The sequence below is a fragment of the Lepisma saccharinum genome, chromosome 14 (assembly GCF_977018435.1).
Source record: "Lepisma saccharinum chromosome 14, izLepSacc3.1, whole genome shotgun sequence".
NCBI lineage: Eukaryota > Metazoa > Arthropoda > Insecta > Zygentoma > Lepismatidae > Lepisma > Lepisma saccharinum.
This window is the reverse complement of record NC_139242.1, coordinates 56,837,393-56,863,596: the sequence shown is the minus strand read 5'-3', so window position 1 is coordinate 56,863,596 and position 26,204 is coordinate 56,837,393. Positions and strand designations below refer to the sequence as shown.

Genomic DNA, 26,204 nt, shown 5'->3' with positions numbered 1-26,204 from the left:
ACCAGGAGAAGTTTCATTCGCACATGTACTGCAACGCTGTCCGCGCCGGAGTCAAATAAAGGTGCACCGGAGCATCTCATGGAAATCGTCTTTCCGCTCGCCTCGCCCTGTAATTACGGAAAACAGTTAGCGGCCCCGAATGGCAGAGGAGGGAAAGTCTTGTAATGAGGAGAAGTTGAGTTTTTTTCTCACGGCCTGGAGTGGCAATGACCACTGTTGGCAAGTAAGGCTCCCGTACTTTGCTCGTCCGAATGTGCCCACCTGTCCAGCGATACTCCAGGTCCCACATCTTAGTTCTTGTGGTTGCCTGGTAATCAAGAGAGTTGAGTATCGAGTTGCTCTTGTTTCAAGAGTTGTTTCTGGCTGCTAAGTAAGTATGTTCGTGGACCCAAACGCCCTTTTGTATTCTTCCTGTCTTGACACTGACTGACGTCTTATTCGAACCAGCGTTTGAACCGTCCCTTTTATAAACTCTTGCACTTTCATTTCGGCAATGCCTCTTTCTTGGACGCGGCTCTCCACTCCGTCCCTGGGATCTCTGAAGCTAGCGAAAGAAAACAAGACCGCAAGTAGTGATTCGAGAGGGCTCGACCAATGAACGCGTGAGGGGGAAAATGCGGATGCAGCTACCAGCTGTTTGCAGCAGCGCGCACTGCTTTGTTCCGCCCATTCGCTTTCTCCCCTTCTCTACCGTTATGCGCGGCATTGCTCCCAAGTCAGAGTGTATATAAGAAGCTCGTTCACCTTAGCAATTTGTGATGCTAGGTCTTTAATGCTGACGCAAACTTCATATTTATTTTTTAAAAGAAGAACGATATTGTTCACATCCTTCCTTCTCAGGGATTCCACCATAGCTTTCCTTTTGTAATCAAGGTGTCCGGGGTTCGATTCGGTAAGAATGCATGCAGGGATTCGCATTCCACTTGTCTAGTCCTTCTCGTGCCTTGTTTTTTTGCCGACTTCGGCGTAGTGGTTATCACATAGCGCTATGACTCCAGAATTCCCGGGTTCGATTACGGGCCTGGTCATTGGTCCTAGTGAGTGACCCTTGATCGACATCATGTCATTGCGCAGTCTCATCGTCGCTATTAGCCAAAAGATGCAGATAATTGACCTAAAATAACCAAATAAATCAATCAAATCCCCGTTTTCTATCCTACATTCAGTCTTAGTTGATGGATTGTGATGGATTCCTGGTGATGTTTCGTACATTTCAGGATTCTGAGTTCCACTTTCAACTGCAGACAGACAAGATTTACTTTACAAACTTCTCACGGCTGTAACTCAGTGACTGTTGCGTTCAACAACGTCAAACGTATACGCTGTGGTTTGTCCCTTGAACATAATGTGAGTCTTTACACACATACACATCATTATCTTTCATTTAGGAACCCCCAAAGTTATGAACGCTATGTGAAGCTCCTACCCTGTTGCAGTAAGCCAATATTAAAACATTGAAATTACACAGTACGACCTCCCCGTGTATTTCTTCTGCGTATTGTTTCTTAGGCAATTCTCCCCACCCTGGTTTCCTGCCCCTTTTGTTATGGAGGGAAATATCTTTGACCTCTTGATACAATCCTCCCGTTCTGGTCCATCTCCACCACCCGCTTTCTTTTCTTTGTAACGGAGGCTGTGCGATTCTCATGTGACACTTTTTGGGGATGGAGACTGTTGTCATAGCAACTGAAGCTGCACGAAGCATCTTAATCCCTCCCGTGTTCGGATTCCGTCCTTAATCCTACCCCTTCTCTCTCTCTCTCTCTCTCTCTCTCTCTCTCTCTCTCTCTCTCTCTCTCTCTCTCTCTCTCTCTCTCTCTCTCTCTCTCTCTCTCTTCCTCTTCGCAGCCTCATCTCTGTTTCTGCATCAGGCGTCAGGACAACCGACGCGGCGTTTAATTAAAAACCTGGCAAAGAGTCAACCGAAGAGAAGAAATGGTAAAATTGCTTCATCTTGCTTCTCCGGCGATGCGCACGCTTCTTCTCCTCTCTCCCTCTCTCTTTTTAATTTCTTCTCATGGCCCCTTTGGAATTTACATCTAACAGTACCATTCTTATAAGGTTCTCCCCATTTCGGGGGTTGTTTCGCCGGAAAAAGCGAGTTCTGCTACTCGCGACGTCTTCCCGCAGCCCGCTACTACTTGTCCAATACCATAAGATTTCGTTTCTTTGACGTCAGGAAGATCCGCCCATTTCAACGTAGTTAAGTCTTCATTTTTAACGTGTTTAAGTAATTTCAACTCTCTTTTTAACGTATTTGTGTCATTTGTCTCTTTTTAACGTATTTGTACCATTTATAAATCTCTGTTTAACGTGTTTGCATCGTTAATAAATCTATTTTGAACGTATGTATGCAGTCTCTTTTTAAGGTCTTTGTGGCATTTGTCTCTTTTGAATGTATTTTGACATTTGTAAGTCTTTTTAACGTTTTTGTACCATGTGTAAGTTTCTTTGTAACATATTTATAACATTTTTTTAAAAATCTCGACTGTCTTAGTTATTTTACGTTTATATACTATTTCCATAAGTATATAAACGTTGATATATGCCCTATGCAACTAAGAGCGTATGTTATAATCAATGATACAGAATGGAAAATTCAAGTACCTTACTGCATCTTTTGCAAAATGTTCATAGCTTCATACTGCGAACTTAATGAGCAATCTTTAACAGTTTTCTTGTTCGAGGACACGTTTTAATGCTTCTGATGTTAATACCGCATTAACTTCAATTGGACAAGTCTGTGGGCATCTCGTAGTGTAATCTACACGGAACACCAATGATTATTGCTTCATTTTAAGTGGTCGTATGCATCAGCCATAATTCTGTTACTTGAACTTTTTTTTCAGTCGAAATTTAGGATATGCGTTATCAATTGTAATTGTGTGCCCTTTTTAACCTTGAACTCGTAACGGCAAATTTCCCACTTTTCCAAGATCCGACACTATATTCAAAATTCTGATAAACTCGTATATCCGCTGAGATTTGATCTAGAGATGATTGGAGTGAATCTTCATGTGGTGTACCTTCGCTATTATCTAGATGTGTGTAATAGTTTCGTGGCAGCGTAAGCCTATTTTCTCAGACATTTTGACAGCAGCGATGCTAAACCAAACAATATAAACTTGAGGACTGTAGACAGACTCCTACCTAGTCGGATATTATTTTTCAGAATATACAATATCGTATCGTCCTTTTTTTCGAAATGAACGAAAAGTCTTTGCTGTTACAACTTAAATCCAAGTTTCCATTCTAAGGTATAGATCTACCATCGCCGTATGCGTATTTACAAATCCTAAAGTGCTGCAGAACCAGAGGTATATAACGCTCTCTTACTGGCTGTGCGCACCGGAAGTGTCTACGTTCCTTGTCCGTGTTTCACTTTTTACAGGATAAGTGTGGAAAGATGACACTCGTGATTATTTAGGAATAAAATTTATACTCAAATTGTCGAAATTATGCTAAGAAATATATATTTCAATGAATAAAGACTGTTAATTTTTAAAAAATATTTTTCAAATTATAAAAATCAATCAATATGAGTCCACAGACTAAATAATTTCAGTTTCTGTAGCTATAATCAACCATGGACGTGAAAATATACAATAAATAGGAAGGTGCATAAGTTGTTAGAATGTTTGCACTGATGTGACTTTAAATAGAAAAATCATTCACTTCAAGATGAGTTCTGATTTCTGTCTTCTAAAACATTGATTTAAATAATTGTGCTAAAATATCAACCTTAGTATAAATGGGTTTCTTATCTTGTTAGAATGGATATTTGAAATCTACACTGTTAATTTGAACCCTGCCATCTAGCGTTAACTTGAAGGAACGCTGCATCAACTTCCGGAATGACAGCCAATCAGAAGCCACATATCGCTGGAGCTTCTGCAGCACTATAGGGTTTGTAAATACGCTCACCGTATTTGAAAAATGGAAGACATTGGCATGGAAAGCGTGGCTAGTGTTGCTAGTCACGGTGGTGAACGAAAGATGAGAGAAAATTTGTAGTTCGAATATTTTCCAAGGTTTCAGATATCTTGGCGCTAGTATATGCATGCCAACTTTAAGACTAGTTTTGACGTATTTGACGCTTTATAATCTGATTTAAACGTGTCCATACCCTTGTTGTATTTTATTTTTAAAGTAGGTATTTATAACCTTTTTATGTTTCTCAGTTTATCGTATTTATGTCACTTTTAAGTCTTATTTTAGTATTTTAACGTATAATTGCCAATTATAAAATCTGATGTTAACGTTTATTTAAGTCTGCAGTTTGAATTCTTCTACACGCGTACACATGTTTTATCCATGATGTTTTGATGTTAAAGCATGGATTTGTTTCAGTCCTCCGTCTCTCAAGTATATCTACTTAGGTACATCGCTTCCCATTCTACGGTTCCGCCGCTTTTCCTCATTTGAATTCGCAGCAAAGCGCGGGACGGGAGAGGAAAGGGGAGGGGGTGAGTTGGGCAGCTGGGACAAACTTCCCCTAAGCAGCAATATCATGGAGGTGGACTCCGAAGGTAAAACTTAACTCGGATTTCTGTGTTGGCCCCCGCTCGGGAGCAGTAATATCTGTCAGGCGACGGCCCAGGGCGAGTTGCGGTGCCGAGGGGTGCTACTGACAGCAAGACACCCACTAATTTCCCGAGTTCGAGTGTCCGCGACAGCTTCTCGACCTTCTCTCTCTCTCTCTCTCTTTCTCTCTTTCCCCCTCCCTCCGGACTTACCCCTTCCCTTTCCGACGTTTCTACCTCGCAATATCCGTCCTAGAATTTCCTTGATAACACTTTTCCCTTCGCAGTAGCAGAAATTCGCCACCGGTTAGCGTGGTCGATCCAGCGAACCTCTCTCGCTTGTGGTGCCCTCTCGGGGTAGGGATCAAAATTTTACTTAAACTTGAACATTATACTAAAGTGCAAGCTATCTTGACAGTGACGTCAGCTGGGACCGCACTACAGGTTGATGCGAAACCATTGTATCACTCCGCGCAAAGCATGAAAGATTCTCTCCGTCACAGTTGTGTCTCAGAGTCCGCAGAGAAAGCACACAGGAGGAACGGAACGGAACGTTTTTGTGTACAGCTGATCGAGGGTTGGGTCGGGTGGGAGGTGGGGGGGTAGCAAGGACTGCTCGACTTCTGACACCCTTTCAATGTTGCCAAACTTACATGGACAAAAGGTCAATTGAGTTCGAGTGCGTCTGTTGTGTATGTTGTTTATACCGAAATGAAGGGCAAAACCGTACATAGTGAGAGCCGAGAGGTGATTTCGAATGTTGTTAAATTTTTTGACAACGAAGCGAGAGAAGGATGTTACACGTTTCCGGTCAATCAAACTACAAAGCGTGCGGCGGCTGCAGTTCAAATGTCGGACACTTTCATTAAGAAAATTAGAAAGGAAGGAAATTCAGGGGGGAAATTTACGACACCAGGTAAGCACAGGTCTGCCGAAAAGCGTAGAATTGTTGTAGACGACTTTGACAAGTGTTTGATTAGAAGAACTATTGGTAATTTTTATACGGTTGAACATGAAGTACCAACAGTAAAAAAAAAAAAGTGCTTTCGAAATTAAAGAAAGAAATTAATTTTCGGGGTAGTCGCAACATTATTTGTAATGACTTAGGATTATATAGTACTATATAGTACTAATACTATATACTAATATATAGTATTATATATTAGTTATATCAGCTAATCAAAACCAACAAAAGCCCCCGCAATATCGGGTCGACACTCGTGCAGCAGAAAACGGCCACACCGTACTTCGTCTTCCACCTTATCATTGCGATCTAAAGCCTATTGAGTATGTTTGGGGTATCATAAAGGGTCGTATTGCATCACAAAATGTGGATCGTAATTTGGGCAGAGTACTGGAAGTTGCAAGAGAAGAATTTCAGAACTTTACCAAAGAAGAATGGAAAAGGTCTTGCGAAAAGTAAAGGCGAAACAAGTTAGCGCCTCTGGCCTGGTATACCCAATCGCCGCCACTGTCTCTGAGGATATAAATATAATTATTAATTAAATTGAAGATAAAATCCGTTTCTTAGATGGTAATATTTACTATCGCATAGTAAGAATCACAACCATGACAATAGATTTTATTGTCATTAATTATTTAAATCGGGAATCGTCACGAACGTTATCCATTCTTCTTCAACCACTGACCGCGCCACACTGAACATCGCGTTTTGCGGCAGGTCCGCCAGAATTTCATCTGTCAGAGAACAGCTGTGAGGCATCGTGGCAACAGCGTGCCATTTGAGGAGCAGAGGAAGAGAAGGACTTCCCCCAGATTCTGGCCTGCTGCCGTTTACCGCGACAGAAACAAGTGGGGGTGGATTTTAGTTCGCATATTTTCAGTTTTTTTTTTCTTCTTTGCTGAGCAGTATATATAATTTTAACTTTGACTTGTAACAAAATAATCGTGCCGAATACTCTACATTTCAACAAGATTTTAAGTATCTAATATTTTTAACACATTTATATGCTCTGTTTACGCTGTAACGTGTTTTCATTAAGGAACTATATTTTTGTGCTCAAGCCTCGCGAACTTTCCGTTCAAAGGCGCGTTGCCATCTCGTATTCTTTATCCGATTCCGTTCATTTTTTTGTATTTATACATCGTGCTCGTTTTAATTGCTCTTTATTTTACATGATTCCATTCTAAAAGAAACCTCGCATCGCGACATGTTGGACTTCCTTCCCTTGCATTTCAAACTATTGAAATTATTTCCCTTGTTTGTCTTTTTTCTTAGTGCAGACAGTGAAAGTATCAACGATGGAAGTTTGCAATGCTGGTACTACGTCACTGTCAAGATAGGTTGCACCAGAGTTTAGTGTTATGCGAGGAAGAGTGAACGTCGCGATCAGTGTAAACTCCCCGTAAAGTAACCGTGAAATAAGTATCAGCGGTTTAGAGTTAAGAGGTATATTCATACAAAAACGTGAATACTTGTGCGGGGGTGCGAATATGATGGGGCGAATTGCCCATCAGCATACTCATTCGAGAGAGCAGGGGTCCTGAGTTTGAATCTCGGCTTTGCCATGCGTGTTCTGTGGGAGTATGTACCTCTGTCATCATATCATCAGTTATCCTCATCGCCGCCATTAGCCAAAAGTGGCCGACCTCCGTTGCGGGGTAGTTTGCACAGCGCGTTACGACGCCAGGGGTCTCTGGTTCAAATCCCGACCTGCGAATGGGTGTTCCATTCTCATCTTCGCGATTAGCCAAAAGTGGCAGAAAGGCGAAGTAAAAGAACCAATTCAATCAATCAATCAAATATGCGAACGATTCAGAGGACATCTGGCGTAGGATATTTCGTCTACTATTACCTTTGTACTCGACTGTACGCTAACGACGATGAGCAAAATACCGTTTTCTGTTTTACTTGCGTTCTTTGAAATTCACTATGCCTTCAAAATGTTGAGTTGGCGCCTTTATGCAAGTTACCATGAGTTGGATTCAGATCGTGAATTTCTCCCGCGTTCTTAGTATCTGCACGTTATTCAGTTTTTACGCCCCTTCAGTGGTATGCTGACCCGTAGTTCTGTTCTTGTAGCGGGTTGCCTAAGCGCAAGGATGGTCTTGCTAATCGTACGCGACTGCTGGTGGCAGTTGCAGAGGCTCGTGGGCTGCCTCCTCTTCCTTACCTCCCCTCCTCCCCCGCAGTCTCCCTCCCACCATTCCGACAATGCAACTGGAATATTAATAAACAAAAGTTTGCTTTCTTCGAACGTGGATTGGTTTCTGAACGCTCGCGAAGATGATAAGCTCAAGGGGGGGAGAAGAGTAACGTAACTTCTTTTGGTATTAAAACGGCGTTTTCGCTGGGATACTCCGCAGTCGCCGGGCATCCCGTTTAATCCTGCCTTCGCGCAAGACCTGATTGTTAATTCTTAAGGAGGGGCCGACGAGTGGGGCGATTTTAAAAGAGTTTCGGTGCCATCATTGCAGTCTTGCCTTGAGCTGCTTTTGTTATACTCCTAGGAAGATGCTTTGCTAAAACATTTCGAGCAGTTTTTAGTATCAGAGCGCAGTTGCACTTTTTTAAAATGGTAAGAATAGAAATGTTTCGTCCAGATGCTGTTCATTATCACCATTGATATCTCGGGACCCTCTGTAACCTTGGAGACGAAATTGTGCAGCTCGAAGATGTGTTTCGTTGATACGATTGTCCGCACATTACACATTGGTGGTTGGGATTCCACTTTAAACTGTTGGTCCACTCCTGATTAGCTTCTCTGTGCATAAAGTGGAATTATGAACAAACTAAAACTAATACGATTCGTCCTTTTGTTTTATTTGGTATGATTGACCATCTGGCGAGATTGTTAGTTTTCGTGAGGGGCCACAGGCAAAAGGACTGCGCAGAATATCGTGTTCTTTGTTCTAGCACAAAGTCATCTGAAGCTCTAATCTGCAGGCACCTGGTGGTAACCGTGGAGGGTAAAGGCTACCGGAGTATATTGCTGATCACATCACTTCCACTATGGTTCAGATGGAGATTATGTAGGGGTCTACCACTTCACCACCTCCTCTGTCCGAATTCCTTCTGGACGATTCGATTGAATCTTAATACTATTTGCTTTCGCTGGTGTCTACAATGATAGTTTTGTGACAACAACGCCAGTAAAGTATACGAAAGTTCACTTGAATGATCCAGAAGACCTAGTCATGTAATTTTCCAACCAATACCTTAGTGATTCTTCGAAACTAAAGAAACTTTGAGAAAGCATTTGCTTGCACAAGGTTCAATGCTGTTAAACCAGGTGCCTTGAGTTCGAATCCACGATAATGCAAGAATACGTGTTTGCCTTTCTTCTTTCGTTTACTTCATCACTTCATTGTCATGATTATCGTCAAGCTGCAGAAAAGCCAAGTACAATGACAAAAATGCACCGTACTGTCTGAGTGGTGCCTTGAACCGACAACCGATGCACCAAGTGCCATATAATATTAGCAGCAAGTGTAATAATAATCAGAAGCAGAGGACCCTACTTCTCTCCTTCCTTAGAGGAACTTCTCTCTGCATTTCTCTACAGCAAGAGATGTCCCCCTGCTCTTGAAGATATCTCAGTGGATGCTGCCTCCCAGTGTCCCCGAAAGTCGTTAGTTTTCGACACCCAGGAGAAGTTAATTGTGCTCCCCCGTAGTCATGGCAACGTCACAGCTTCCCCCTCCCCGCTTCTCAATTTTGCTCTTATCTTCCTTCTTTTTTTGCCCCTCCACCGTCGCCCTCTTCCAAGATCACGCACTCTCGGCCACATTCTTTCATTTCCTTTCATTCCCCTCCCCCTTCAACACCCACTTCTCGTCCTTCGCTTCAAGATCCCAGCAAGATGCGGCAAAGAGATTCCTCTGATAAAGGATGCTGCATCAGGAACAACCGTTTGATTCTTCGTTCTTGTATTTTCTTAAAACTGGAAAAATGCCCCTTTTTAAATATTCGTTATACATCTTAGTACTTGAGATTAACTACGTGGACTGTACAAGCGACTTTCCAACTGAATTCTGAATTTGGTTTTCTTTGTTGGGTCATCAACAGCGCGTTTACTCAATCGAAATGCGGAAACGACATCTGCCTGCAGGAAGAGAAAACATGCCAGTAAGTGTCTAGCAAAAATAGTGCAGCGGTGAGTCAGAGCCTGGCATGCTTGGGTATCGGTAAGTTTTCCGAACCAATGCTTTCGATATTCATCCTCATCCAGTGTGGTACAGTATAACCTCGTTAATCCGGACCCCGATTAGCCGGACTTCGCTTAATCCGGACAGGCAAAAGGGGGGGGGGAAGAGCAGAATGCAAGGTTTTAAATGTGGCTAGAAGTCAACAAGAGAACTTCCCAAAGAAAAGGCCTTCAACCACTGATGAAATTCTGTTTCCCGCAGATTTTGTACTGTATAGTGTATTTAGGCCTATGCCCTTTAAATACACCATAATAAACGTGTTTTGTTGCTAAAGTGCGCGTCAAATCTCCTGCATATGGCCTTGAACGGCTGAACAGCACCAGAGAATCACAGACGTGCGGCGTTGCCGTGCTCTCCTTGACAAGACGTTTCGCTCAACCACGCTGTCCCCGTGTGAGATTTCGACATGGCACCGCTGCAGTGCGCTGCTATTGGCTATCGCCATATGCAGGAGATTTGACGCGCACTCCATAAACGTGTTTTGTTGCAATAAACGGAGTTTTAATGCACTTTCTACTGTTCTTTTAGGTTATTTCAGTTAATCCGGACTTCCCATTAGTCCGGATTAACGAGGTTTTACTGTATTTGGAAGATTTTCCATTGAGGGAATATTCCAAGTCACTACTCTTGGATTATAGAGATGTTATATGTACAAGCCCCCAACCCCAAAATTATCAACAAGAGGAAGAGGTTGCGTCTCACTCGTGTCAAATACGCGTACTACCTTGCCGTCTCCAAATAAACGTACGTGTATTATTTTTCATCCCAGAATGCCTGTTGTATTCCGAAATGCACTGACAACCTATTACACAAAAGTTACTGCACTGAAAATATTCCAGTAACATTTTGAAAAAAAATAATGTTTTATTGTACATGGATTGTGAAAATTCTCTGCTTTTACCGATAATGCAGGCTGATATTCACCTTAACTAACATGTAGAATTTAGGTCAGACAAGTCATAGGTAGTACAGGGGATACAATTTTGATTGATGACTTTAGTGGAGAATTCTGTACTTCCACTTGTCCGTACGTCATAGCTGCAACCCACTTATGCCCAAGACCGTACCTGTCACTAGAACCGATGTCGTAGTGGAAACGTGTCTTTGTAATCAAGGCGTTCCTGGTTCAATACCCGGTGGAAGCTAGGATATAGGTCTAGTTCCAATTAGCTTATCTGTGCATAGTGGACTTAAAACTCAAGAAGCTTTATTTTTCATGTTTTTTAAATCTCTTTTCTACATGTACAACAAAATGAAGATGCCGGCCCCTGTGGCGGAGTGGTTAGCACACTAGGGGCTCGGGTTCGAATCCTGGCCTGGGCATGGATGTTTCCGAGTGTCCATTCATCAATTTCATCATATCATCCCTCATTTGCACTGAGGTTATTATAACAAACACTTCAAACAAATTCACTAATTCAGGTATATTATGCAATGTTTCATTCACTAATAAATTATGCAATAGAATTTTGGGGGAACTCACCGGCAAGGTTAGAAGCATTTAGAAAACAAAAGCAAGCTATTAGGATTATAGCAGGTTTAAAGCCTAGGGAATCGTGCAAAACGTTGTTTAAGAAATTTAAAATATTAACCCTCCCTTCTCTGTACATATATGAAATGTCATTATATGCGAGAAAAAATATTGCGCTGTGAAGTTCAATAGAACACACATATAACACTCGAAATAAACAGCTCTTAAAGCCTTACTTCACCAGGCTAACATTAGTTCAAGAAGGACCCCAACAGATGGCAATTAAATATTCAACCATTTACCAAATTATATAAAAGCAGAAAGTATGACAAGTTTCAAAAATAAATTAAAGAAACTATTAGTTAATAAGGAATATTATAGCGTTAGTGAATATCTAGATTGTAAATTATAGAAATTTTGTAATTATATATTTTTTTATATGAACTGTACTGAACCATCCAAATACCAATGTATATGGTTTACATGGAGTAATTGAATTGAATTGAAAATTCCCATCTTCGCAAATTAGCCAAAAGTGGCACAAAAAGCGAAGTAAAATAAAGCAAATCAAATCAAACAAAATGAAGATGGTTAGCGATGAGATCAAATTGATGAAAGAGCATTGAATAAAACTCTCATGACCAGGCCGGGATTCGAATCAGGAATCATCGGTGATAAGATCATGGATGCATCACTAAACGGACTTAATATTAGCAATGTTTAGTCTCGGCAGGCCATCTCAACTGTGGTTATTATGTGGCTCGAGTGAACTTGAATACCATCTTCGCTTGCAGTTTCAGGCAATTTTGTAGTAACGGCTGAGTCTGCTGTTCCTAAAAATCCATCCCTAGCCGTGTCAACAACGTGAGCTTCACGAAGTCCGATTCTACATATAATTGGAACGTATGTGTGGGGTATTGGAAAACGGCAGGTCACGTGTGATTTGTTCCGAAGAAGGGCCGCGGTTCGGGGAGGAATAGGTTTTTTCCTGGCTTGGGAGGGGAAGGGGGGAGAGGACACGGGTTTCCACTTCCCGTGCATTTAGGCTCCTTTTGAGGTGCGACTTTTGGATAGCTCCCTCGGTCGTTTCCAGCATCCCTGCTGTGGTCGTCGGGCGATGAAAGGGCGGCCGGAGAAGCATCCGAGTGCGTGCATCGTTTTGGAGGCAGAGAGCTGCTCCTCACGCACTTTTGAAGCCGGACTGAGCAGGTGATGCAAAGTTACATACTCATTCTCGTTCGCAGGTGGAACCATCTTCATATCCGTGAAGGAGCCAAACGCCTTGCCTCCCAAACCAGCAAGAGGTGTACTTTTGTATTTCTGTTTTTCGTATTATGGAGATGAACAATAATTGATTGAGGTTGATAAGGGGCGCTCAATAAAAGAATCGAGACTCGAATACCTGGAATAGTGTATTGTCAGTCGATCACTCAAAGCGCTCGGCTTACTAAGGTCCTGGTCTCCCCACTTCTTGCTAGGGCACTTCTTTTAACTTTGCGCTTTTATTTATTTAGTCTAATCCAAGCTTCAGCCTCTCGCTTGTACTTGTCGAGGCTAGCGATGCCGAAGTCCGGATAAAATTTTATCCGGATATCGGATATTCTGATTTCCTGAAATCCCAATTGTCCGCATAATTCGTATTATCCGGATATCCGAATGTGTATATTATCCAGATAGTTTTACCACTTATCCTTTTTGTGGGCTATCCACTTATTCTTGTATTCGTAATTTTCATATTTCACTGTACGTATTTTCCACAAGTCCTTCATAAAATCTGTCCAATCCGGATTATTCGTTGCACCCGAAACGGATATCGAATAAATTGATATCCGGATTGTGTGGCAATCCCTTGTCGAGGCCAGCGGGCGCTCCGTGTGGTGTGAGCTCCCCGCCTGCTCACTGCCCCTCAAGTTCAGTAATCAGCAGAGCAGGAATGGTTGCATTGAAAGCATGAGCGTAATATTGTAGGCCAGCTAGGCGAAGCCTGAAGTCTAGAGAATAAAATACAGGAGAAAAATTGATCATAAATTGTAAATATTATTATTCATATCAGTGAGACAATGATGCTGATTCTGGAGTTGGTTACCTGATTTGCTTTGAGTTGGTAACCTGATTTCCTACCAGTTGGCAACCTGATTTCCTACCAGTTGGCAACCTGATTTCCTACCAGTTGGCAACCTGATTTCCTACCAGTTGGCAACCTGATTTCCTACCAGTTGGCAACCTGATTTCCTACCAGTTGGCAACCTGATTTCCTACCAGTTGGCAACCTGATTTCCTACCAGTTGGCAACCTGATTTCCTACCAGTTGGCAACCTGATTTCCTACCAGTTGGCAACCTGATTTCCTATGAGTTGGTAAATTTATTTCTATCCATAGCCTAGGACCAGTGACATTGTGAGATAGCCCAGATATTGCGCTCAGTATACGCAACTGGTTGAAAGATAAACAATATTGCTGGCGAGAGCACCCTTCTTTTCAAGGATTCGCCTCCTGTTACTTCTACCATCAGTACAACCCCACACTTCACGAACGCGACCGACGAAGCCTCCTTCTACCCCGCTTACAACGCTCCAGTACCGCCGATCGCTCTGCAGTCCACGCGTGCATTCGAGAGCGCTTATCCACAAATATGGCGCCTTAATACTCCTGGTCTAATCGTCTTCCTGGAACTTGAAGAAAAATCATAAGAAAAGGGCAGTATATCTTGCACTACGCAACGTAATCTATTCCAAGCTCACAACTTCGAGTGATTATACGCGTTACATTGTACACGACGTTCAATAGTCGGACCATATTTGTCGGTGGAACAATTCATCAAGCCGTTACTCGTTCCGTAATCATTCAACAGGCCCTCCCGGTAGCGTAGTGCTGAACACTATTCCTTCGATCCCCGCTAGAGGTGCTTTGCTCAGTGGATCCCACTTTCAACTGTAGGCCCAGTCCCGCTTAAACAATCCCAGCATTAAATGGCCATAAAAGAATAAGCGTTCAGTAGATACAGAAAAATCAGCGCCGTACGTTGATGTATTGTTTGTTTGCAAGACCTTTGAGGTTCCTCGCTCATGGCGTAATGGTAACGTAATGGTCCGGGTGGTTCGATACCCAGTGAAGCCACTTTGGACATCCCACTTTAAACTGTAGGTCCAGTCCCGATTAGCCTATCTGTGCTGGCTCAAATCCAAACTCGAGATAATGAAGTTAACACTATAAAGAATGTTTGAGTCTTAAATGTTAAATGCATAGTTTCTCTATCAGTTAAACTGAAGAGATCTTAGTAAATCACTTTTATTTCGCAGTTCCTGCGCAGTTGTAAACTACGAGTGTAGTCGTTACCACCTTGGAGCAGATTTCAAATGGAGAAAAAAAGTAGATAAAAACTTGGTTTATTAGCTATATCCGGCCGAGTTTCCCGTAGATCTGTGCAATGATGCTTCTGTTGTATCTTGTTCTCTACAGAATCTTATTTTGATGGGCGTGTGTTTGAGACTTAACGTTACATGATCCCCCCCCATCGAGCCTCTCCATTGCATGCTCTTACCGAAGACTAGTGGGTATTCTTCTCGTGTGCGACAACCCATTAATTAGAAAATGTGTAGTAAAACAGGGGTCCTTCCCGTACCTGTCTTATCACCGTTCACCATTCAATAAAGCTGCTTCGGGTGTAACCTGGCGTTGAAACCAGATAACTCCTTTCTCGTTTTTAATGGCAGGTGAGATTCATAACTGTGCTATCTGACACTTTCAGCTCTCGACGGAAATTCAGTAATGATTTGGTAGTTCGGAGTTTCAGAAAGTCGACGTCAGTTATTGATATCTCGGGCATTAGAAGGAGATACAATTCAGTAGATTGTAAGAAGGCTTTTAGACATAAGTGTCGGGATGTTAGAGGTGGCCGTTTCCCAAGACGCCCAAATGTTAATCTCTCTTCTACGTAGTACGTCCTGGTCTGCATTGTTGCAGACTAACGAGGCTCTGGCGTCTGCACACGCAAACGGTATAATCCTCTGTGGGGCCTGTGTTGTGTCGTCAATTGTTCCTTCATCTCACGCTGTCACTACAGTTGACGAGCTGTATCTTTGCGGGTGAACTCTGCCCAAGCCTGGCTGCGCAGTAGCAAGGGGGAGGAGCTACCGGCTGCGCGTCATTACGTTGCGTTCTGTCCTTGCTGTCGACCACCCAAATTGCGATTAGGTTGTAAATACATAAACGTATCTCTCACACTCTGCGCGGAGTAGCCAAGGCCACCCGCAAAGATATAGCTCGTCAACTCTAATGTTCCACATAATAACAGAAAAGCCGAAATGTCAAGTGACATGATCACAGACTGCTGCACTTTCCCATCTAATTTGTAAGACACCAGTCACCGAGACGACATGTAGCACGTTATTGAGACAACGGTACAGTCCTAATGACACGTTTCATTCCTGTGCGAAGGGTTGCAGTTGGTTGGTTGAAGACATATTTTTTATTATTATTGTTATTTGATGTTTGCTTTCCAAATCTCGAGGAGGATCCTGGGTTCGATTCTTGGTTTAAACTATGTCAAATCCCGATTAGCCTGCCTGTGTACAAAGTGATGCTGGAATAAAACGCACACATTCCTGGAACTTTGGCATTGTAACAATCTACGATACCAATTTTTCCCTCGGTGATTGAGCTCTTTGAACAGTCGGGTGTACGGAGATTCAGTTTCGAGTCCTGACCTGTCTCGAGTGCCCTTCTTCAGTTTCATATAATCACCATTCATCCTCTTCGTGGCGACTAGCCAAAATCGGCAGAAGAACGGCGCGATATAAAATATGTAATAGGGTAAATACTGTTCTGAACCATGGTACTAAGTACATTCTATACCAGGAAGCTCTGGAGCTTGCGAAGAGAAAAAAAGTCCTCCGCGCATGTAGTGGCCCGACATGGCTCGACCAATGAACGCATGGAAGGGAAAGCTTGGTTTCAGCTACCAGCCGTTTACAACGGAGTGGTTAGCACAGAAGCTACGATGCCAGGGGTCCCGGATTCGAATCCCTACCTGTACATGGGTGTTCTATGCGATTAGCCAAAAGCGGCAGAAAAGCGAATTAAAATAAACCAATTCCGCCCACTCGATTTCTCCCCTTCTCTGCCGTTATGCGCGGCCTTGCTCCACAGATTCCCGAGTCAGTGTAGGGATCTGTTCGAGCCAACGTACCCTATCGATAATTTAGTGAAATCTGCAAGAACTTTTTGCCCAGCTCTATTGGAACTTCTGACTTGACGCCGCCGAATTCAAACCGCACAAGGATTACACTGCACGGTTACCTGTGGAACGTGAAAAGAGATTAGAAACGGGAGGGGGGTGTCGTTAAGGTCCCCCCCCCCCCTCAACACCCCCGTGCCGCCTCCTTTTAATCGGCCGGCGTGGCGGAAAGAGGGTTGCGTCAGGTGTTGAACTTGGGAGGCCAATAAATAACTTCTGCCCGTTAATTGACTCCGCCGAGATCATAAAACGCAGGATGCAGGCAGATTGCTGCCGAGAGACCCTCCCCCCACATAACCCCCCCCCCTCCCCCCGAAGGTTGAACCGCCAGGGTCGAGTACCGGCTCAATACATCTCGGCTTGAGTGACGATCTGCCTTAACTCGAGGGATGCTTGAATACGCTCTGGGAACAAGGGTCTGAGTAATGGCTTGGTATCCTAATGACGGAAAAGTGTACTTTTCTCTTTTTTTTTTTGGTTGATACCATTTGAGCTATGATTACAGCACCAGGCGCTTCCGAAAGCACTCGCTCAAAGTTCCAACAAGCAGGGCTATTCTCGGGAACCGAAAATCGGGGTACCAGGATATTACTGGATCTGGATTTGACCGTCCTTTGTCTGAATACGAAATTGTAATTTTTTGTTTTCAAAATGCCAAGTTTCACATTCACTACGTTCGTATAATGCGTGCGACTGCCTCCAAGTCCGGAGCGACCTTTTGGAAAACTATCCAATCATCACACCCAACATTTTTGGCTTACCACGCACATCCACTTCCCACAGTATCTCAAGTAGATTCACTCGACTTCGTGGACATCCCTCTTGCCTATTTATATACAATTGCCGACAGTTCCTTAATGATATCATTGGGGTTGCTACAATCCAGAAACGTCCATGACTGTACATACAGTTTCGTGTTATGCAATTTCAAGCATATCGCACATTTTTGCTTATATTCCAATCTATAGTCTCGTGGTCGTCTACGATCTCAATGCCCGACCCTGTGGCCGAGTGGTTAGCACATCGCTCTGCGACGCCAAGGGTCCCGGGTTCGAATCCTGATCGGGCTTGTTTGTTTGTGAATGTCCATTCATCAATTTCATCACTCATCCCCATCTTCGCAAATTAGCCAAGAGGCACAAAACGCGAAGTAAAATAAACTAAATCAATCCATCAATCAATCAAAAAAAGTCTACGATCTCACCCCCCTTCGAAATTCGAAATTTCTGTTTAGTCTTGAATTTATTTTTTATGTGTCTTCCTTTCCGCATTTGTTTTTCTTTCCAGATTTTTGCCTTCATTTTTTGCCTTAGAAGCTATTTCTTCTTGCTTTCTACCATGTGATTACCTGTCTATTTATAATTTGTTTCGTCGCGATTAGGCGAAAGTGGCAGGAAAGTGACATACAATAGCCAAATCCAGTCAATCGATCAATTTATTATTTCTTTTACCACTTTTGTTTTCGTCTCGTTTTCTCATTGATTTTCTCTTCCCCTCTCCCTTCACACATTTATTTTTCTTTCACGCTTGTTTTTTTATCACTTCTTTCACTCACTCTCTCTTCCAAACCGTTATCATTTTCATGATGACCCATAAACATGACGTCACACGATTGTCAACATACCTAAATTCCCACTTCAGAACAGAACTTGTTGATTTTGACCCCCCTCTCCCCCCATTTCCTTGAAAATTTTGTTTGGACGCTCACGTAGATACTTGTGCATTCTTCTGAAAAAGATGATGACCAGGATATTGCGGAAGCAAGCCAGAGCTATAGTAAGACAAGTAGGAACTTTCCGTTGCCTGACGCTGCGAATGACGTCATACTGTAGCTGCAATCATAATTTGCGACCAGATCAACATGAGCCCGCCACAGGGCGAAAAGCAAGCAAAATATTTTCCCTTGGACAAACACTGGTGTAAACAGCAATGATGCAAAAATGTTGCCCCTTTCCCAGCGTTGCAGTGGGGAGATATGCAAGTTTGCGCAGAAAAGGTTACGCACATTAGTCACGCGCCCCCAAACACGGGGCACCAAAAGAAAGAAAAAAAGAGAGCACACCAGCCTGTCCCTGCACATCCATACATTGTTGACAAACAGCGGTGTTGAGCCGGTGATACATGGCACGGGAGGGAGGATGGCGGGGGGCTATTACAAAATGAAAACGGACCGCAAACAGGAAAGGAAATGTACGCAAATTGCGCGCGGCTTTCATTGCAAGGGATGAATATTAATTAATGATGAAACTTGATGCTGCAGCGGCACTGCAGTTACGTCACTTCCGATAAAAAGGGAGGCGCTGGAAAAATAAATCAATTAGACAATACCGTTGCCCCCCTCTCTTGTTTTACCTCCCCTCCTCTCTTTTTATTTTAGTTGCCTGCCACGTAAACAAGACTGGAAAGCAGTATCTCTCACGGGCAGATTTTCTGTGGTTACTGAGCCTATGTCCGTGTCGACATTCGGCGACAGACTGTAGTGTACTCGGATTTCCCTGTACTCGTCCTGTTGACTATTGTGGGACTGAATTTTTGTGGCATTCAGAGCTACATTGCTCCGCTTTTGTAAGGATTAATTTCGAGTTGTTACCGTGTGCTTGCTCTGATCTTGTAGGGTTAAAATTTCTCGTGATACTTTCTCTGGTCTCGTAGGGGTGGTAGATATTGTTTTGGTTTTCTAGGGATGCTACTTTCTCTGGTATGGGCGATACTCTTTCTACTCATTAAGGGCATTACCTTCTGCCTGGTCTTGTATGAGTGATGTTCTCTCTCGTCATGTAGGAGCAGTATCCTGTGCCTGGTCTTGTACTGGCGATACTCTTTCTGGTCTTGTGAGGGCGATATCATCACTGGTCTTCAAGAGCCAATATATTGTCTCTAGTCTTGTGGCGTGGTGATATATTTCTTCTAGTCTTGTGGGGTTTATATCTTGACTCTAGTCTTGTGGACGGTGGTGACTTTCCTCTGGTCTTGTGGACGGTGGTGACTTTCCTCTGGTCCTGTAGGGGGTGGTGTCTGTCTCTCCTCTGGTCCTGTGGGGGGTGGTGTATCTCTCCTCTGGTCCTGTGGGGGTGGTGTCTGTCTCTCCTCTGGTCCTGTGGGTGGTGGTGTCTGTCTCTCCTCTGGTTCTGTGGGGGGTGGTGTCTGACTCTCCTCTGGTCCTGTGGGGGTGGTGTCTGTCTCTCCTCTGGTCCTGTGGGGGTGGTGTCTGTCTCTCCTCTGGTCCTGTGGGTGGTGGTGTCTGTCTCTCCTCTGGTCCTGTGGTGGGTGGTGTCTGTCTCTCCTCTGGTCCTGTGGAGGGTGCTGTGTGTGTCTCCTCTGGCCCTGTGGAGGGTGGTGTGTGTCTCTCCTCTGGTCCTGTGGAGGGTGGTGTGTGTGTGTCTCCTCTGGTCCTGTGGAGGGTGGTGTGTCTCTCTCCTCTGGTCCTGTGGAGGGTGGTGTGTCTCTCTCCTCTGGTCCTGTGGAGGGTGGTGTGTCTCTCTCCTCTGGTCCTGTGGAGGGTGGTGGTGTGTGTCTCCTCTGGTCCTGTGGAGGGTGGTGGTGTGTGTCTCCTCTGGTCCTGTGGGGGGTGGTGTGTGTGTCTCCTCTGGTCCTGTGGAGGGTGGTGTGTGTGTGTCCTCTGGTCCTGTGGAGGGTGGTATGTGTGTGTCCTCTGGTCCTGTGGAGGGTGGTGTGTGTGTCTCCTCTGGTCCTGTGGAGGGTGGTGTGTGTATCTCCTCTGGCCCTGTGGAGGGTGGTGTGTGTATCTCCTCTGGCCCTGTGGAGGGTGGTGTCTGTATCTCCTCTGGCCCTGTGGAGGGTGGTGTGTGTCTCTCCTCTGGTCCTGTGGGGGGTGGTGTGTGTCTCTCCTCTGGTCCTGTGGGGGGTGGTGTGTGTCTCTCCTCTGGTCCTGTGGAGGGTGCTGTGTGTCTCTCCTCTGGTCCTGTGGAGGGTGGTGTGTGTCTCTCCTCTGGCCCTGTGGAGGGTGCTGTGTGTGTGTCTCCTCTGGCCCTGTGGAGGGTGGTGTGTGTGTCTCTCCTCTGGCCCTGTGGAGGGTGGTGTGTGTGTCTCTCCTCTGGCCCTGTGGAGGGTGGTGTGTGTGTCTCCTCTGGTCCTGTGGAGGGTGGTGGTGTGTGTCTCCTCTGGTCTTGAGAAGGGTTGGTATCTTATCTGTCGCTGGTCTTGCGGGAGATTATTCTCACTGATCTTTCGGGTATACCTTTTCTGGTGTTCCCTCGTGGGATTTTCCGGCGCAGGCCCCTAGCAAGGAATGAGCATCCGAGATGCCTTTGTTTTACCTGTCATCTGTAAGGTGATCGCTCAGTGTTAGAGGTCGATGATCAGTTTCCCCGTGTTAGTTTACGATAACTCTCGGGGGAGGAAGAGTTATGAAATTACTTAATTTTAGACGTCAAGAAAGTGATAGACTTTCCAGATGTGTCGGAACTAGAGGTGGTAATCATTATTATGGTAATGAAGATTTGTTCTTTTACACGATTCTGGGACAATATATATCAGGGATGAAGTTCGGCCTTGCGAACTTGGAAAAGAAGCTATCCCCAGTTACAGTCATGTAAATTGACGACTTACTGTTTGCTTTAATGTCTCAAGCAGGGTTGGTCTCCTTTCATTTATGTTTTACTTATGGACTTATTGAGATTTTAGATGTTAGAGGGAATTTTTTATACACGTTTACATTAATTGCCAACTTATTGTTTACATTTTACATGCTAGAGTTTTCGCATCGCCGTTTTTTACGCGTTACTTCTCTGGTGGCGACATTGCTAGAGCACTTCGTGATTGCTCGCTAGACGTTCACCTTCTTTTCAGTACTATTGCTAAACTCCCCTTGTTAGTTTAACCGCAACACAACTCGAGAAAGTGTTAACTGCGAGATCGAAGCGCCCTTTGACGTTCATCTGACTACGGCAATATCGGAAACTCTCCGACTTTGCCTTACCCTAATGCGCTCCATCAGATATAATGCGAGAAAGCCTATTTGGGTTTGCCGGCGGACCCGCAAAAATGGCCGCAGAGGAAAGCCTTTAGGCCACGCATTACCGCCAACACTAAAGACAATTAAGGGCTTAAGGCTGGAAGGAGCCCCCGGTTCTGGAATCAATAGCAAAGTATCCCGACGAAGTATTACTCCATTCATCTTCTCCCGGGCCTTTATGGGTGGGGCCATTTAGAAACTCGGACGAAAGCACAGACTACATCTCTTTTCCGTCGCTCTTTTTCTTCTTCTTTCGATCTATCGCTCTCTCTCTCTCTATTCTTTTCTCTAGCAAAGCTGGCTTTTGCAGCCTTCTTTCTTTTATTCCCTGTTTCGTTCTCTGCTTCTGCATCTTTTCTTCCGCGTTCCAGCCATGATGCTCAGCGTCTTAGAACGTGCACAATGGAGCAGTGTTGCCACCCTTAGGAGAATGAAAAAAACGCCAGTTGCGTGCGTGTCTTTTTCGCCTAGAAAACTTTGAAATACGTGATCTGTCTGAATTAACAAAACACATTGGGTTAAGATTTCTGGTAACCATGATGAAATAATTTGGTAGCCTTTAGTAACTAACTCTCTAGCCTTCTTAAACCCGAAGGTTTATGGGTGCAGCAACACAAGCCATATCCTGAGCAAGATCAATCCAATCTTTTCCATCCTTAACGTTGTCCTTTGTCCATCTCAACGTTATCTTCGTCTTGGCCTCTTAAACATAAACTCTTCTTTCCTCTCCCATTCGTAGCCTTTGCTAAAGTATGTAATTTGTAACCAATTTTTTTTTAGTAATTCTTCACAATTGTTACCAGAACCTACTTTTTGGTTATCCCACACGAACATTTTCCCGGTACTGTCTGAATCACTCGGTAAGTGAATGGATCCTCTGCTATGAACCGTTTTGAAAATATATATTTTAATCCTACAGATCAAAGTACTCTTTCTCACAGGCTAGATAAAACACAAGACGCTTGAAATTAATTAGACGAAGCGAAAACTCGAAGAAAACAACACATTCATTCATCGTGCCTACGCTTAACGCAGTATACCGCAGATGCTTCCCTGTGCGTCCAATAGATAGAATTGATATTGCTCGATACCGACCACTGTCCCGACATTCCCCTACCTTGACATGTGAAAAAGAAGTTACAAGTTAAACGTGGTGCATTGGTTTTGAGGTCAGGGTCTGCCTAACATTGGGTCAGAGCCTGAAATCTCATCGCCCCTGTTTTCTGTCTTTGAGACCGCCACTGTTACTTTTTAGTAGCTCCCCAATTGCCTTCACAATGCTGGATCAACACCGACAATTAGAGGAGTCGAACCCGGAACCGCTCGCACCAAATAAGGTGTAAGGTAGTTAGGGGAAACTCCTGTGAACTATACAATAGATGAAAGATGAGGTACCATAGCATTGCGAACAATGTACAATATGCCTACTTTATGCTCAAGTAGGCTAATTGGGACTGGACCTACAGTTTAATGTGTGCTCTGCGATATGGTCACCACATATTGGTGTTCCAATGAGTATCCGTCAATTTTATATAAATCGTCACAAATAGCTTGAAATTGCAGAAGAGCGAGCTAAAATAATAAAGAGTGGAATGGAATGCGGACAACTATGCAACGTATACAGGATAAGAGCGAGACGCCATTCAATACCCAGTAAGTCATTTTCGGAAAGAAAGCAAGTACTTCTTCAAATTTCAACACTACCTATTTGTAAACGTACCCGATAGCGTATAGAAGTCCCCTAAATGCGTTCTTACCAGTTGTTAAGGAGCTTGGTGTAATCGTAGTAAGGCAATATGGAATCAGGCTTCTCTACTCACGAGTTGGCAACACTGGGCCGTCGCAGCTAATCCTTGAAGCGGCCACTATTCACTATTGTTAAGGCAGTTCTTTGACTGTAGGAACGTGGAATAATTTTTGTAGGGTTGGCATCGCTGCGATGGAGAAATGCCTCCAGGAAGGTAGTAGAGTGAGGGGAAGGGGGATCAGGAGTGCCCACCGTCTTTCCAACAAAACAGGAGCCCTGAAAGCCCTCAAAAGGGAACGCCACTTCTCTCCCTCCATCTCAGAGTGCTCATCTCCTTTCAGCGTCCGAGGCGCTTCTCCAGCGACGTATTCTTCAACTTCTGAATAAGAGCGGAGCGGGCGACCACCAAGGCGGGCCTGGAGGGCGCCCTTCTGCTTCTTCGCGGGAAGTCAACGTGGGACGTCTCTGTGCTTCTCTCCACGACGTGTCGCATCCCTTCTTCTCCCCACGTTTGAGATTTAACCCATACCGTTGTAGGCCACCGTATGATCTTTTGTACCTGAATGGCTGTCAAAATATGTCACTACGTGTGTATACTTTTTAGCCGTTTAAAATTGATGCAGAGATTTGCAGATTAGAAATACGATCAAGTATGTGAAGGTCTTTTATAAGTGTTTCGAAATGATACAGGGTGGTCCAAAAAGGACTTTACAACGTTGCATAAAAATTTATTGGAATCGTAACCGAACTGTGGTGTCATTTTGTGAGGAAATGCATCAAGTTTGACTAGCGTTGTGGAATAGTAGCGAATTCCGCAAGCGCCAGCGGCAGTTCCATTAAAAATGACTCTTTCACAGGTCAAGAGCGAGCACTTTGTATGTTTTGGCCGCATCCACCTCCAACAAGATGGCGCACCACCTCACTACTTCACCAAGTTCCAGGATATTCTCAACAAGTTATTTTCAGGTCGATGGATATGTCAAGGCGGGCCAATTGCATTGCATGGCCACGTCGTTCACCTGATCTGACACCCCTCGATTTTTACTTTTGGGGTTTGATTAATTTTACAATGAAAGCATTGCATTGGTGTAAAATTATAGGCTTTCATCCGGGGAAGTTGGTCTTTGAACACCGTTTCTTCATTATAAGAAGGTTCAGTAGAGTATTATGCATTTGTAAAGTAGTATTGTTCCTTATTAAAATTGAACAGAAACGTGTTGGCCAAATATTATAGTTTTGTAATGATAATAAGGAAATTGGTAAGGACTAGTATGATATTGTCCAGAAGGATACGTGGAAGATATGTTGTTGGCGCAATACGCCTTCAGGTTAAGGAATGCCAGCTTAGTTTTATAATCATAGTAGTTTTACTTTCTTGCAACTGCTGAGCACAATATACAGCCTAATACAGCACGAAGTCAAATAAGAAATACAATTATTCAGATAAATAAAGGCGTAAGAGTTTCGTAAGGGCAATATATTTATTTTCATTACATTTCAAATTGTACTCTTCAACAAAATAGCTACTAGGTACAAAGACGTTAGAAGTGAGGCATTTCCATGTTTCATTTGGGTGTATTTTACCAAATATTCACCATCATTTTGTCAGTAATAATAATAGTAGTAGTAATAATAATAATAATACTAGTAATAGTTTGTTGGTATTTCATGTGAGTTTTCCTCTTGTGTTGCAGGCGTGTAACGAATTCACGACCCACGTAATGAACCTCCTGCGGGAGCAGTCCCGGACGCGGCCCATCACCCCGAAGGAGATCGAGCGAATGGTGCAGATCATCCACAAGAAGTTCTCGTCCATCCAGATGCAGCTGAAGCAAAGCACGTGCGAGGCAGTCATGATCCTCAGGTCCAGGTTTCTGGATGCCAGGTAACAGAGTTCCTCAGCCATCACCTCTTCTAATGTATTTTGTTGGTCGGGGTTTGGTTTTGAACACGCGCTCCGTCACGTTCGCTTCAACGCAGCCAATCTCTTTTCGTGTATTTCCGTTGGATTCCAGTCGAGTCGCTCCCGAAGTCTGATCCACAACGGCCAATCGCCGCGCTCATAGATTGCTGACGTCATATCACCACTGCGCATGCCTCGTTCGCAATGCATTGTGGAGACAGTATTACCGCGCTCCGAAATGGGTAATTATTTTGGGCCAGGAGTGTAGATGGTTGTTACTTGGTGTTAATATACTCGGTGTTCCAAAAGTCGCTTGACCGAGAAGTAAATATTTGTATTTGAAAACAATACTTGTGGTATTAAATCACACAAGTATTGTTTTCAAATACAAATATGTATTTCTCGGTCAAGTTACTTTTGGGACACCCGGTATACGGATGTAAATGCATGCATAAACTTGTTGTAAATGTGCCGTTTCAGATCATTGTAAACGTATAACACACTAATCATAATTCGCCATATTTGTGACTTATTCAAGTAAATTCCCGTTTCACCCGTGTATTGTAAACGTGGAGATTGTCTTCAGTATCTGGAAAATAATTATTGTTTGCTGCTGAACATATTAATTCCACGACGTGGAGTAAAATATAACTGGGAAACAACAGTGTGCAAAATCCAAGAAAACAAACTAAGCAATTTACTTTGACATAATGTACATTTTCATAGCTAGGTGTTTATTGTATTACATTATATTAGGATTATATTGATGCACTTGTTTCCGTAAATTGCCTTTTTGGAAAACTCTGTACTTTCGAATAACTTCGCAGGGGAGGGGAGGGCAATGTTGAGAACGTGTGAATGTTTGCAATTCTTTCGAGACGATTAAGTCGAATCAATCAGTATAAGTATTATATTGATAGAATTTGTGTACCCACGATTAGAACGTTACCTGAATATAGAAAACCTTGCATTTGTATAAAAATCCCGCCAGCTGTTATTTTAAAATACCAGAGAAAGAAGGAAATTAAAATTTTCACCCTGAAGAAAGTAGCATTTTTTGGTGGGGGGTGGAGGCTAATAACCATCATGTGGATTTCCAAATATGGTGCTTACCTGAATAACCTGTTGCTTTAAAAGCGATAGGATCGCTTATCTAAGGTCTGTACTGAGGCCCAACAAG

General features: G+C 43.6%; 1 protein-coding gene across 6 annotated transcripts in view; it reads left to right on the top strand.

The window, feature by feature from the left end:
• Window positions 1-26,204, top strand: part of exd (PBX homeobox extradenticle) — a 532,389-nt gene that overhangs the window by 422,434 nt on the left and 83,751 nt on the right. For all 6 annotated transcript variants that reach the window (XM_083135677.1, XM_083135678.1, XM_083135676.1 and 3 more), the window contains exon 4: window positions 24,816-25,006. In XM_083135677.1, the coding sequence (XP_082991803.1) occupies window positions 24,816-25,006 (191 nt within the window). The remainder of the gene's footprint in view (window positions 1-24,815; window positions 25,007-26,204) is intronic.